Source organism: Oryx dammah, unplaced genomic scaffold (assembly GCF_014754425.2).
Source record: "Oryx dammah isolate SB20612 unplaced genomic scaffold, SCBI_Odam_1.1 HiC_scaffold_4, whole genome shotgun sequence".
Classification (NCBI taxonomy): domain Eukaryota; kingdom Metazoa; phylum Chordata; class Mammalia; order Artiodactyla; family Bovidae; genus Oryx; species Oryx dammah.
In genome coordinates, this window is record NW_024070188.1 from 55202629 (window position 1) to 55217914 (window position 15286).

The 15286-nt window shown below is 40.7% G+C and overlaps 2 protein-coding genes across 2 annotated transcripts in view; one reads left to right on the top strand and one right to left on the bottom strand.

Annotated features, from left to right (window-relative positions):
- Positions 1 to 15286, bottom strand: part of ARHGAP18 (Rho GTPase activating protein 18) — a 136662-nt gene that overhangs the window by 97252 nt on the left and 24124 nt on the right. The gene's annotated exons all lie outside the window — the stretch shown is intronic.
- On the top strand, positions 9580 to 10320 carry LOC120862775 (barrier-to-autointegration factor-like). Its single transcript, XM_040238876.1, has one exon. The coding sequence runs from the start codon at positions 9680 to 9682 to the stop codon at positions 9947 to 9949; it is 270 nt and encodes an 89-aa protein (XP_040094810.1). The 5' UTR covers positions 9580 to 9679; the 3' UTR covers positions 9950 to 10320.

The following is a 15286-nucleotide window of genomic DNA, read 5'->3' on the forward strand; positions in this document are numbered from 1 at the left end:
AATTTTTATCCTTCCTCCAAAATCTGGTCCCTGTTAAAATCCTCAACAAAGCTTTGAAGCTCCTGGCCCATATTGATCTCTGAATTCTCAAATCATTAAACAGAAATGAAAGCAATTTTTAGATGACCTAGCCAAATCATTTTACTTTATACATGAAGGAACTGAGATTCAGAGAAGCAAAGAAATAGAATCTGGGCATATAACTGGTTACAAACAAGGCTACAACTCAGGTCTCCCCCTCCCTGCCCTGTGAGATAATTTGCTAATATTTACAAACGTTTCCAAAAAATCTATTAAAAAAAAAAAAAAAAACAGAAAGAAAAGAAAAAGCGAAAAAAACCTCTTAAAAAACACACCTTTGTATATTTGTTAGGATAATTCTACTATCCTTCATATTGTCATTCATTCAGTACGTAAAAATGGAAATGCTTTATTTGCAATGTATTTTCACACTAAATGGAAATTTAATGCAAATATTCAGTTCCTATTTTGCTTGTTCATTTCAGGTTTATTTCAGTTAATAACCATCTCCAGTTTGCTTTCTAGGCAACACAATCTTGCCAAAAATTCCTAAATGGGGCCACAAAAAAATCATCTCAAATGAAGCTTTTTAACTTTTATAACCTATTTCCGTTTCAAACCAGGTTTACTTCACAAGTGGTTTTCGTTTTTATTTTATGACTATATAAAAGGACAAAGTAAAATTACAATATTCAGTCTGAAATCATTTCCTAAACTTCTAAAGAGTGCCTTGCATGCCTCAACTATTGTTAATTAGTCAGCAATGATTCACACACTCTTTAAGCTCATGCTGTCTTCTTGCAATTTCTCAGTCCTCAGTCATTTAGGTGGTGAATCCACTGTGAGGTGACTAATATGTTAAATCACCAGATTAGATTATTTCTATTCTTTTCATAAGCTTATTTTTACCACCGGCTTCTTTTACATTAATACACCATCAGTTGACTCTTTTTAATGGTATCTGAAGAGACCAAAGTCAATATCCAAAAAACCACCTCCTTTCACACACGCAGGTACACACTGTGGTACCGAATGCACTTCACCAGCCTTGAAAATCTGATGTTTCTGTCCTTTGAAGAAGCTCTCTCCTTTGAAGTTATTTTATGCTCTATTTTAAACACAATCAAAATGTGGGAAAGAAAAGTGGATATTCTCCCAAAGCCACTCAACTGAATGACAAAATTGGGAAAGGTTTCAAAAATACTGGCTCATATTTCATTTTCTTACTCTCTAGACCCATAGAGTAACTTATACACACACACACACCCCCACACACCCACACCCACCCACACCCACACACCCACCCCCCTCTTTGAGAAAGCTGTTAGTCATCAATCTGTTTTTAGCTAGTTCCCAACTCTGCCTCAAGCTTTTAATCTGGCCTTCATCATTAAGGAGATATACCTTAAGTATTTTATAAACTATCTAAAAATTTCAATTAGCTATTTTTATCTCCATGAAAATTGTTCAGTAAAATTCTCATTAATACAACCATTCAACATTGAAGGAAACAAGTGTAAGATGTTAGCTAGGCAGTTGACACACAAGATCTGTAACACATATCTATAACTTAAAACAGAGACAGCAGAGACTGCCTGCCTGCCTGCATAATTAACTATCTAATCTTGAAGATGGCACTTCTATCTCTGGCCTACTTTCTTCTGCGTGAATCTGGGAGTAAAGAATGCAAACACAGTATCTGTTAAAGTTTTTACTATTTATGATCCTAGGAAATCACAAAAAATATATTGACATCTTTCTATAACATGACTAAATGAAGAAAATATGCTTCCTTAAAATATGTATTTATCCTGTTTATTTAATTTAGAGGCAGAATACGTCCTGTGAAATGCTGGGCTGGATGAAGCACAAACTGAAATCAAGATAGTCCAGAGAAACAGCAACAACCTCAGATATGCAGATGATACCACCCTAAAGGCAGAAAGTGAAGAGGAACTAAAGAGCCTCTTGATGAGGGTGAAAGAGGAGAGTGAAAAAGTTGGCTTAAAACTCAACATTCAAAAACAAAGATCATGGCATCCAGTCCCAACACATCACGGCAAGTGGAGGGGAAAAAGTGGAAGCAGTGACAGATTTTATTTTCTTGGGCTCCAAAATCACTGCAGGCAGTGACTCAGCCATGAAATTAAAAGACACCTGCTCCTTGGAAGGAAGGCTATGATAAACCTAGACAGAGTATTAAAAAGCAAAGACATCACTTTGCCAACAAAGGTCTGTATAGCTAAAGCCATGGTTTTTCCAGTGGTCATGTATGGATGTGAGAGTTGGACCATAAAGAAGGCTTAATGCCAAAGAATTGATGCTTTTGAACTGTGGTGCTGGAAAAGGCTCTTGAGAGTCCCTTGGACAGCAAGGAGATCAAACCAGTCAATCCTAAAGGGAAATCAACCCTAAATATTCACTGAAAGAACTGATGCTGAAGCTCCAATACTTGACCACTTAATGCAAATAGCTGACTCATTGGAAAAGACCCTGATGCTAGGAGAGATTGAAGGAAAAAAGAGAAGAAAGAGGGCAGCAGAGGATGAGATGGTTGGATGGTCTCATCAACACCATGGACAAGAATTTGAGCAAACTCTGGGAGATAGTGAAGGACACAGGAGCCTGGTGTGCTGCAGTCAGTGGGGTTGCAAAGAGTCGGACACGACTTTGTGACTGAACAACAACAACAATATATATATTGCCTAAGAGCCAATGGCAACCCACTCCAGTGTTCTTGCCTGGAAAATCCCATGGACGGAGGAACCTGGTAGGCTACAGTCCATGGAGTCGCAAAGAGCGACTTCATTTCACTAAGAGCCAAACTACGAATTTCTCTTGTTTATAACATCAGCTCACTATCACATACTGTTTAGCCAACTGAATCTATAAATAATTTATGTTTTATTTTCATAAGGTGTTGCTTCTACCTTTCATTTTAAAAATGTTGACAAAATGCTAGTAAAAGACTAAAATAGCCAAGAAAGAATAACAATCACAATGATACCAGTAGCTTGTACTCACTGAGCCATCACCATCAGTCAGGAACTCATTTAAAACACTTGCACAGGCGCTTTTGCATTTACTCCTCATAACAACTTTATCTACTGATTTGTCAGTTGAGAAACAGAGGGACAGAGTTGTTAAGTAACTTGACAAGGTTACCTCATAGGTTGGAGAACTGGATCTGGATGTTGGACAAGGCAACTTCTAATTGGGTAGTTAATGCCTTCACTTTACAGCCTCTTGATAAGAGGCTGGGTGACAAGATGAAGGTTAGTTCAGTTCAACACTAACCAGATACATTCCGCTGGAACTCACTTTCCATATCTATTAATACTATGAGAATACTATTCATAGTATGAGATTTGGCATTCCCATATCTGGTGCTAGGGCTTCCCCTGTGGCTCAGCTGGTAAAGAATCTGCCTGCAATGCGGGACACCTGGGTTCGATCCCTGGGTTGGGAAGATCCCCTGGAGAAGGGACTGGCTACCCACTCCAGTATTCTGGCCTGGAGAATTCCAAGGGGTCACAAAGACTCGGACATGACTGAGGGACTTTCACAATCTGGTGCTATAATCTAGAAAATCCATATAAGTATTTACACAGACATCTAAAAAGATTGGTATTTCTCTCTGGAGCATCTCTTACAGCATAGCCACCTGCCTTCTGCCCTACTTCTCAGAAATGAATCTATGACCAAGCAAATAGCCTTGGTTCCCAGCCATAAGAGATATGAGAAGGTATTTCAGAAAGGAAAGAAATAGAGGCTTAATTGCTCTTCCCCACCCCTTGCTCCTTGGACGAGGTGTGTCGTCAAGTCTCCTCCCTCTGTCCCTTGCCCACCTGTGCTGCCAATCAAACAGCCCTCATTTCCAGACCAACACCCACTCCAACTTCAACAAAGAGCCACCTCACCCCGCCCTACTCCACCCCACTCTGACAACTGAAAGCACAACTGTGTCCCGTGGAAGGACTGACTAATAAGTGACCAGGGATCATTTTAAATGCCAGCTGTTATTTCTGCAGAAAGTGTAAAGTCGATGCACTGAAAAAACCCTGCTTAGAGTCACTGGGTTTGAGCTCTTGACCTAGCACATCAAGTGCTCGACTCTGATTCTTGTCTGGCTATCTTCTAGAAGAGGCTGCAGATGGGTGAGAAAAGTGGGAGAGAATGGGGAGAGCAGGTGTGGCCAAGCTGCTTCACATCTGATGCAGTTGGTCAGTGTTCCGTGTTAAAAGGGAAAGCAAGAAATCTATGGCAAACGAAGTCAATATCTTCTTTCAAGTGAAAGTGGTAAGGACTGCTGCTTTTGTGTTCTGACCACTCCTAAAAGGTTAAATGCCCCCCAGGAGCTGCAGAGGGGGCAACAGGTCAAATACCACCACTAGCACCTTCGTCACTCAGTAATCCTTTAAATATAGCTAAAGGTATTAATCACTGAATCTTCATAGCTACCTGAAGCCACCACACTCCAAAACCAACCACTCACTGTCTAAGAAAGGTAAGAGTGCCATGCACACGGCATGGTTTATGAGCTTCCATGTCCTCAGCATCGCTACAGTCAGAACTCAGGCCGAAAACATCCCTTTTCCATCCTTGTTCACGAAGATGGAATGACAACATTCTACTCAGCCATATATAAATACTACACTTTGTAGAACTTCAACATTAAATTGTTGCAATAATACTCTTGCAGCAGGCCCTTAACAAAGTTCATCAGGGATTACAGGCTCTGTTCTTCCCAGCACCAGCTGGATGTGAGAAACCTTCAACAGCCACTAAACACCCCTCAGTGACTCTGTTCTTGGTTCCATCACCAGCTAGCTGTGGGTTTACCTCTCCTGATTTCCATCTCCTCACATTGTAAAAGAAAGAGTTCAGACCAAATGACACTTGGATTTCCTCAACCACAAAAATCTGTGATTACAAGAGGAAAGTATTATCCTTGACAGTGACCTAAGAATCGGTGATTTAATCTGAAAAAAAAAAAAAAGAAGAGTTGTTTATACATTTTTCAAAAACAAAAGAGGAAGAAAGGATATTTGGGGATAATAACACCACTGAATTTTTATATCATTGAACCCAAGTAAGCAAATCACAAGGCCTGATCTAAAACTGCAAATTAACAGTGTCAAGGACCAAGCACCAAAGGTCAAATTTACATCAAAATTACTTTTGTTGACATATAAGTCTTCACAGATTTTTGTTGTTGTTCATAAAAACCACACTTGCTGATGATTATGAGTAGCAAGTTTTAAGCAGCTTGAGAACTCTTACTTTCACGAAGCATGAAAACTTAGAATTCTGGCTCTGAAAGAAATAAGGCACCATATTCAAGCCAGTTAGATTCTATCTCTCAGTTAGATGAGACTTTGGTATGCTATCTGTTCAGCTCCTGGAGCTGTCAAAAATTGAAAGTTGATACTTGGGGAATATTCAATGGCAGACGTAATAACACTGATTAAAATATTTCTCAGAATTTTGTTACCACTGATTCCCTTATTCTTGCAAAAACCTAGGCTCTCAAATTTTACCACTCTTACCATCAGCCAGAATTTAAACTTCCCACACAGTAACACTACTACCATCAAAGCTATTAAGTAATCTTAATATGTGAAAGGAAAGGGGGATGAAAGACAGAATAGCTAAAATGTCAAAAATATCACTTGTGCAAATGGCACAATTTCATTCTTTTTCACAGCTGAGTAATATTCCATTGTATATATTGTACAAAAACTTTTGACACAATTAGGCATACAATCACAATGTTGTTTAATATTCAGCAAGAAATGAACTCCTAGAATCTGCCTGCAATGCATGAGACTCAGGTTCAATCCCTAGGTCAGGAAAATCCCCTGGAGAAAGGAATGGCAACCCATTCCGGTATTCTTGCCTAGAGAATTCCATGGACAGAGGAGACTGGTGGACTACAGTCCACAGAGTCACATAGAGTTGGTCACGACTGAGCAACTAACACACACCAAAAAAAATTTAGAAAACGTTATTTCTCATGGTGAAATATTAAGTTTTTTCTGAGAAAAAAATAATAAATAAATGAAACTTATGTATTGAGTGCCATCCATGTTTTCTTTACTGTGTTTGCTTCAGGCTTTCACAAAGTATAATTAAACCCATTGGTATAAAAAAAAAAAAAAGGTGATTATGTGCTTATATGAGTATGAACTCACCCTGAGGGCCGCCTTCAAACTGTGTCCCACTAAAGCCCAGGGACCCAGACAGGTAAACCCCTTTGGGTCTCTAAGCAATGTGTACACAAATCACATAATGAAATTTTACTTTACATCTCTGCACATATTTGAACCTAAATGTACCATTGATTAGGAAGGTATAGTTCTCCATTAATCTTTTCATAAATCCAGCGTGACACATTTTTGTTCAAGTAAAGCCATACAGATAAAGACATCGGTCAGTCATATCCAACACACCTTGTCCCACCAAACGCAGGAGCCATGGATTAAGTTCATGCAACCTACAAATATTTCTCAATGACCTACTCAGCCCAGCCTCTCTTCTAGACACCGGGGATACAGTAAACAGAACAGGCAAAAATCCCTGTCCTTGCAGAGACATTACAACCAAATAAATACATAGTTTAGAAACAAAACAGATATAAAAGGTAGCCAGGGAAACTGTGAAAACCTTAATATCGATCATATACTAGACTATAATTATCTTTGGTGTGATAATAGTATATTACGGTGGTTTTCAAACTTGTCTGCACATTGGAATCACCTGGGAACTTAAAAAAAAAAAAGAAACACGGATGCCTATGACCCATCGAGGAATTGAGATTTAATTAGTTTGGTGTGTAGTCTGAGCTTTGGAATTTTAAACTTTTGTTAAATTAAAACTTTGAATCCAGATGTAAGATTTATGTGTATCCATTATCCATTTTAAAACAGTCCTAAGAACTTAACTTTTTTTGTATAAAAGCTGAGGAAACAAAATCAATCATCTGGTTCACTTGATTATCTTGGGATGTTGTCCTAAGTATGAAATTCAACAATTTACAAGCAGAAAACTACTTTCAGATGATGGGCAATGTTTCAGAATTCACCAGGTGAATTTTTAATTTCAGCTTGATATAACTGTTTTACTACAAACTTTTTGTTTCAATGTTTATTTTTCAATGTTTTAAAACCATCCCATCTTTAAAAGAGCAGTGCCTCACTGACAATGTTTTGAATATTCATTGCTTCTAAAGAATGCTGCAGGCATAGGATACATTAGGGTTTTATCTATATTCATCCTAAAAAACATGAAGTACATTTTAAAAATAAATCCTTAATACACACTTGATTTGTCCCAATTTGCCTCTCTTTCCTAAAGATGTAACAGAACGTTTCAATTAATATTATACAGTCTATTCCAGTGTCATCTGTCATCTGGACAGTTATTATTCATATTGGAAACTATCGTTACTATTCATTATTTGTATCTTCCCAACTTGGGGTTTTGGGGTTTTTTTTTCACCTAACAAAAATACACACACATACACAGAGAGATAATATGAAAGAAAGAAGGCAGGAGGGGTGGGGTGGGGCAGTGGATATAGCTGGAAAAGAAGACTGGAGCCCTAATTAGAAAGATACTCATACTTAAGCATGTACTCATCTGGAAAATATTTACTAAGAACCTACTATGTGCCAAGCAATGTGGAAACAATTATAAACAAGCCAAACAGAATTCCAAATTGATAGTCACATTGGGACTATGGATGAGCAAACAAGACACAATTAGAGCACTGCTTTTGCAGAGTTAATCTGATGAGGATTAAAACCAACTAGACCAGGTTTGCATTCAAAGTGTATATATTATACCTAAGTAATAAAAAGGGATTCTTTCTAAAAACCAAATCTGATGGCATGCTCCTGACCCAGTTGCTTTCTACTTGTATTTCTTCTTTCATGTGGTTGCTAATTACTACAAACTTGGTGGCTTAAAGTAACAGCAATTTACTCTCTCATAATTCTGCAGACTAGACACTCAAAATCAGGATGGCTGGGGTCAAGGTGTCAATGGAGACAAACTCCCACCAGAGCCTCTGGGGGATCCATTCCCTGCTCTTCCAGCTTGGGACAAGCTTTTTTTGCTCATGACCTCATTGACTCCAATCTCTGCCTTCATTTTCACTTGGGTGTGGGGGTCTGGGGGTGGGGTATGTGATCTCCCTCTTTCATAAGGGCCATTATGATTGCATTTGGGGCCCAACTCAATAATCTGGGATAAACTCCCATCCCAAGATCCTTCACTTAACTGCATCTCAGTTCAGTTCAGTCGCTCAGTCGTGTCCGACTCTTTACAACCCCATGAATCACAGCACACCAGGCCTCCCTGTTCATCACCATCTCCCGGAGTTCACTCAGACTCACGTCCATCGAGTCCATAATGCCATCCAGCCATCTCATCCTCTGTCGTCCCTTTCTCCTCCTGCCCCCAATCCCTCCCAGCATCAGAGTCTTTTCCAATGAGTCAACTCTTCCCATGAGGTGGCCAAAGTACTGGAGTTTCAGCTTCAGCATCATTCCTTCCAAAGAAATCCCAGGGTTGATCTCCTTCAGAATGGGCTGGTTGGATCTCCTGGCAGTCCAAGGGACTCTCAAGAGTCTTTTCCAACACCACAGTTCAAAAGCATCAATTCTTCGGCGCTCAGCCTTCTTCACAGTCCAACTCTCACATCCATACATGACCACAGGATAAACCATTGCCTTGACTAGACAGACCTTAGTCGGCAAAGTAATGTCTCTGCTTTTCAATATACTATCTAGGTTGGTCATACCTTTTCTTCCAAGGAGTAAGCGTCTTGGAAGAATCACCATCTGCAGTGATTTTGGAGCCCCCAAAAATAAAGTCTGACACTGTTTCCACTGTTTCCCCATCTATTTCCCATGAAGTGATGGGACCGGATGCCATGATCTTCGTTTTCTGAATGTTGAGCTTTAAGCCAACTTTTTCGCTCTCTCACTTTCATCAAGAGGCTTTTTAGCTCCTCTTCACTTTCTGCCATAAGGGTGGTGTCATCTGCATATCTGAGGTTATTGCATCTCCAAACTGCATCTCCAAAGACCCTTTTTCTAAATAGTATTCACATATTAAGATTCACAGATTCCAGCGATTAAGACTTAAACCTTTGGAAGCCATCACCAAAGTAGCACACCTACCAAGAAACCCTAAGAGTAGCAACGCACACCAGGAAAAAACTCGACTAAACCAGAGCATTTACAGATCTGCTCCAAACACTTCTGTCTGACAAACTGACCTGATTCTGTACAGATTCCTAAGTGCACGGTGCTTCACTCCTCGGCTACACTTATGTGTTTATGGTGAGAATTTAAGTAAATGAGATTAGAAAGCACCATGCAGATTGAAAGTAACATTAGCTTTTCCCCCTCTCTCTTCTGCCTCCTCAGCTATAACCTCAAATACCCTTACAGAAAGAACAACTCCTGTGATTTCCACTTACCCATTTTGGAACCCTGACTTGACTTCTCGATAGACTGAATCTGCAAAGAAAGAGCTCAAAAGAGTGGAAGTGGAAGAAAGTTCTAGTGGGCTGAGGTAGCGGCAGGAGCAGCCGGGTGGCGGGAGAAGCCGTTACAGGAACTGGAGCTGCGGATTAAGCTTGATTGAGATGACAACCTCCCAAAAGCACAAAGACTTCATGGCAGAGCCCATGGGGGAGAAGCCAGTGGGAAGCCTGGCCGGGATTGGCGAAGTCCTGGGCAAGAAACTGGAGGAAAGGGGCTTTGATAAGGCCTATGTGGTCCTCAGCCAGTTTCTGGTCCTAAAGAAAGATGAAGACCTCTTCCGGGAATGGCTGAAGGACACGCGTGGCGCCAACGCCAAGCAGTCCTGGGACTGCTTTGGCTGCCTGCGAGAGTGGTGTGACGCCTTCTTGTGATGCTCTCTGGGGAGCCCCCGATCCCAAGCCCCAGCATTGAGTCTCCAGAGTTTGCAGCCTAGTGAGGACTTCTCCTCCATCCTCTACAAAACAAGAGATTGCTGTTGTTGTGCACACCTCCCATGTACTCCAGGGCCTTTGGGGAGTTCTCCCCCCTTACCATTTCAACTTTTTTGGAATTCTCACCCTTGCATGCATCTTCCTTCTCCTTTCCCTGCCAGTTTCGTGACAATAATTACCAGCTTTTCTGAGTGGATTCCTGGCCCCGTCCCTCACCCCCACCCCCACCTGTAGTCTCTTTTATGCCATTTGGTAGTCTTTTTGGCAGAACAGTCACTGTCCTTGTAAAGTTTTTTAAATCAATAAAGCCAGTGGGCTTCAAAAAAAAAAAAAAGAAAGAAAGAGCTCAAAAAAGTTCAGTAAGCCGGGCCAACACGGCACCAGTTAGTTCTCAGGAGTCTTCAGGACCAGGGGCAAACCTGGGCAAAGCTAAAGGCTGGTCTGGTGGAACTCTGAAGCTGGAACCTCTCTGAGCACTAGAACGGGAAAAGTGACATGACATTTACCCTGGGGTCACTCTGTGTGCGTGAGTACACGCAGGCTCAGTTATTCAGTTGTGTTTGACTCTCCGTGACCCCATGAACTGTAGCCTGCCAGACTCCTCTGTCCATGGGATTTCCCAGGTAAGAACACTGCAGTGGGTTGCCCTTTCCTTCTCCACAGGATCTTCCCAATCTGAAAATGAACCCGTACCTTCTGCTTGGCAGGCAGATTCTTAACCCCTGAGACACCAGGGAGGCCCTGGGGTCAGGTCACTTACTCACTCACTCTTCCCTAATTACAAAAGTAAGTCTTGATTAGAGAAGCTAAGAAATCTAAGACCAAAACTGCATGGATAAGGATGGTACAGAGAAACTGAAGATTTCCAGTCAAATAACTGAGGAGCCATTCTGCCTTCTGAGCTTCAGCAATTGCTATAACTGAGGCTCAGCCAAGTCACTGCTTTCCTGACCAAGCTATTTGAGTAGAACCAAAATCCTGACTTGTCTCATTCTCTAGTGACCCTGATACGGAGAATGTCTACTTTTCATAATCCACTAACCAGTGATCCTTAGCTAAAATTCTTACTCAGAAGTATTCTTTTAATCTATTTTCTGTTTTGTTTTCTTTGGGTTGTTTTCTTCAGATGTATTTCTTAATACTGTTAATATATACGGGTAACCTCTAAAAATGAAAACATCCTAATGTAGAAAATTTAAAGAAACCAACAACTGCTTATATACAAGCTCCATCTACTTTATTCTCACTCCAGACCTGAAACTAGTGTATAAATACAATCCTTAGCCTCTCAAGGAAGAATGAAAATAGCACCTCATATGCTATGATGCCATTACAAATATATTTCCATTTTATGTGAGCTATTAATATTGTTTGCTTTTATAAACAGAATAAATAAAACAATTCAGGATTTCCCTGGCAGCTCAATGGTAAAGAATCCCCCTGCCAATGTAGGAGACACAGGTTAGATTCCTGATTTAAGAACATCCCACATGCCACAGAGCAACTAAGCCTGTGCACCACAACTATTGAGCCTGTGCCCTAGAGCCTGGGGGCCACAATTATGGAGCCCATGTACTGTAGTTACTGAAGCCCTCTTCCCCTAGAGCTCATGCTCTGCAACAAGAGAAGCCACCACAATGAGAAACCCCACACACTACAACCACAGAGTGGTCCCCGCTCGACCCAACTAGAGAAAAGCCCACCAACCAACAAAGACCCAGCATAGCCAAATATAAATAAAATTATTTTAAAATATATAATAAATATACATATAATAAAACAATTCATTATCACATTGGCTTAAAATACAACATGAAAGCAAATGTCAAATGAATAACAAATTAAAATCTACAGGATATTAGTCAAAAGCTGTCTGATGCAGGGCAAGCACTGTGGCACAATCCAAAGACACAAAACACTGAATTTCACATTGTTTTCCAAGAGCATGGTAAGTAAGCCCACAGAAAGGCAATCTATTATCTCCTCTTCCTCATTCAAGGCTTGCCTTTGGTATTACGTATTTCAGACAACTACATAATATACTTATTATTTCTTCTCCACTGTCTTATCATTCAGTCTCCTTCCACTTTGGTGAAAAACCTGTATTCTCCTGTAGAAATGATTTTAACCTATTCAATGTAAAATCCGACAATTGCACAAATAAAATGCATCATAATTATACAATCATAGAATATTTTAAAGATTCGGTATTTGAAAGCAGACACTGCCTCAGCCCCATCATACTTTCTGAACAAAAGTCCTATCACCCCTCCCTCAGTTCAGTTCAGTCACTCAGTCGCGTCTGACTCTTTGTGACCCCATGGACTGCAGCATGCCAGGCTTCCCTGTCCATCTCCAGGAGCCTACTCAAACTTACGTCCATCGATTCGGTAAAGCCATCCAAACCATCTCATCCCATGTCGTCCCCTTGTCCTCCCGCCTTCAATCTTTCCCAGCTTCAGGATTTTTTCCAATGAGGCAGTTCTTTGCATCAGGTGGCCAAAGTATTGGAGTTTTCAGTTTTAGCATCAGTCCTTCCAAAGAATATTCAGGACTGATTTCCTTTAGGATGGACTGGTTGGATCTCCTGCAGTCCAAGGGACTCTCAAGAGTCTTCTCCAACACCACAGTTCAAAAGCATCAATTCTTCAGCACTCAGCTTTCTTAATAGTCCACCTCTCACATCCATACATGACTACTGGAAAAAACATAGCTTTGACTAGATGGACTTCTGTTGGCCAAGTAACATCTCTGCTTTTTAATATGCTGCCTAGGTTGGTCATAACTTTTCTTCCAAGGAGCAAGCATCTTTTAATTTCATGGTTGCAGTCACCATCTGCAGTGATTTTGGAGCACAAAAAAATAGTCTGTCACTGTTTCCATTGTTTCCCATCTATTTGCCATGAAGTAATGGGACCGGATGCCATGACCTTAGTTTTTTGACTATTGATTTTAAGCCAACTTTTTCACTCTCTTTCAGTTTCACCAAGAGGCTCTTTAGTTCTTCTTTGCTTTCTGCCATAAGGGTGGTGTCATCTGCATATCTGAGGTTATTGATATTTCTTCCTGGCAATCTTGATTCCAGCTTGTGCTTCATGCAGCCCAGCATTTCTCATGATGTACTCCGCATATAAGTTAAATTAGCAGGGTGACAATATACAGCCTTGATGTAATCCTTTCCCTATTTGGAACCAGTCTGTTGTTCCATGTCCAGTTTTAACTGTTGCTTTTTAACCTGCAAACAGATTTCTCAGGAGGCAGGTAAGGTGGTCTCTTTAAGAATTTTCCACAGCTTGTAGTGCTCCACACAGTCAAAGGCTTTGGCATAGTCAATAAAGCAGGAGTAGATATTTTTCTGGAACGCTCTTGATTTTTCGATGATCCAGGGGAATGTTGGCAATTTGATCTCCGGTTCCTCTGCCTTTTCTAAATCCAGCTTGAAAATCTGGAAGTTCATGGTTCATGTACTGTTGAAGCCTGGCTTGGAGAATTTTGAGCATTACTTTGCTAGTGTGTGCTGCTGCTGCTAAGTCACTTCAGTCATGTCCAACTCTGTGCGACCCTACAGATGGCAGCCCACCAGGCTCCTCCGTCCCTGGGATTCTCCAGGCAAGAACACTGGAGTGGGTTGCCATTTCCTTCTACAATGCATGAAAGTGAAAAGTGAAAGTGAAGTCGCTCAGTCGTGTCCTACTCCTAGTAACCCCATGGACTGCAGCCTACCAGGCTCCTCTGTCCATGGGATTTTCCAGGCAAGAGTACTGGAGTGGGGTGCCATGCTAGTGTGTACAATTGTGTGGTAGTTTGAGCATTCTTTGGCATTGCCTTTGTTTGAAACTGGAACAAAAACTGACCTTTTCCAGTCCTGTGGCCACTGCTGACTTTTCCAAATTTTCTGGCCTACTGAGTGCAGCACTTACACAGCATCATCTTTCAGGATTTGAAATAGCTCAAAGGGAATTCCATCACCTCCACTAGGTTTGTTCATAGTGATGCTTTCTAAGGCCCACTTGACTTTGTATTCCAGGATGTCTGGCTCTAGGTGAGTGATCACACCAGCATGATTATCTGGGTCATGAAGATCTTTTTTGTACAGTTCTTCTTTGTAGTCCTGCCACCTCTTCTTAATATCTTCTGTTTCTATTAGGTCCATAGCATGTCTGTCCTTTCTTGTGCCCACCTTGTTATGAAATGTTCCCTTGGTATCTTTAATTTTCTTAAAGACATCTCTCTACAACCCAAATTTTGGCTGAAGCAAGTAAAGGACAAGATCAGTGTCTGTGAGTATGAAGTCATACCAGGACAGAGAAAAGATAGCTCCACCTTCAGAATATAAGGGCTTCCCTTGTGGCTCAGATGGTAAAGAATCTGCCTACAATGCAGGAGACCGGGTTTGATCCGTAGGTTGGAAACATACCCTGGAGAAGCAAATTGCAACCCAACTCCACTATTCTTGCCTGGGAAATCAAATGGACAGAGGAGCCTGGCAGGCTACAATCCATGGGGTCACAATGAGTTGGGCATGACTGAGTGACTAACATACACATTGGAATATAAAAACACCCATACAAGCTCTCTTTGCCAGGCCAGCATACTGACATGGCCACTTAAGCACATTTCATGTAGTTTCAGGCTAGCTTCATTTTTAGCTCAGTCCCCAAAGCAAAAGAAGAGGTCTTTAAAGCCAAGTATCAGCACGAGAGGAATCTACTCCATGCTGTCACCAACATGGGTTGCAAATGAAATATCCTGGTGAACAACTGGATACCATTTTCTATAGTTGTTGAAACATGGATATCTGATACTGGTGTTACAGAGTCAAATTCTTCATTCTGTTGGGTAAAAATAAACTAAAACCCTAGAAATATAAAAAAGACCATCCTGTTCCTAAACACTGTCATATAATATTAGCAATCATTTGCTGACTATGCAGAGCATGCCAGGCACTAACTAGATGCTGAGATTCAAGGATAAAGAAAATAACAGGCTCAGTGCTTTCACGTTTATTATTCTAAGACGGATACAATACCATAGAATATTATGGTTAATATTCTTCTCATCTGTAGCTAAGAAGAAGGGACTAACAATAAAACACAAATAGAAAGTATTTTTTCCCTAAATTAGCACACATTTTTATCAAAGAAAAACATACTCATAATAACACACTCTTATCAAAGGACACAGCTTGCTAATATTACTATCTCTTACTGGCTGTCCTATTATCTCTCCTCCTCCTGCTACTTCTCTTTTTCACTGCTACAGCTTTAAGTAGTTATT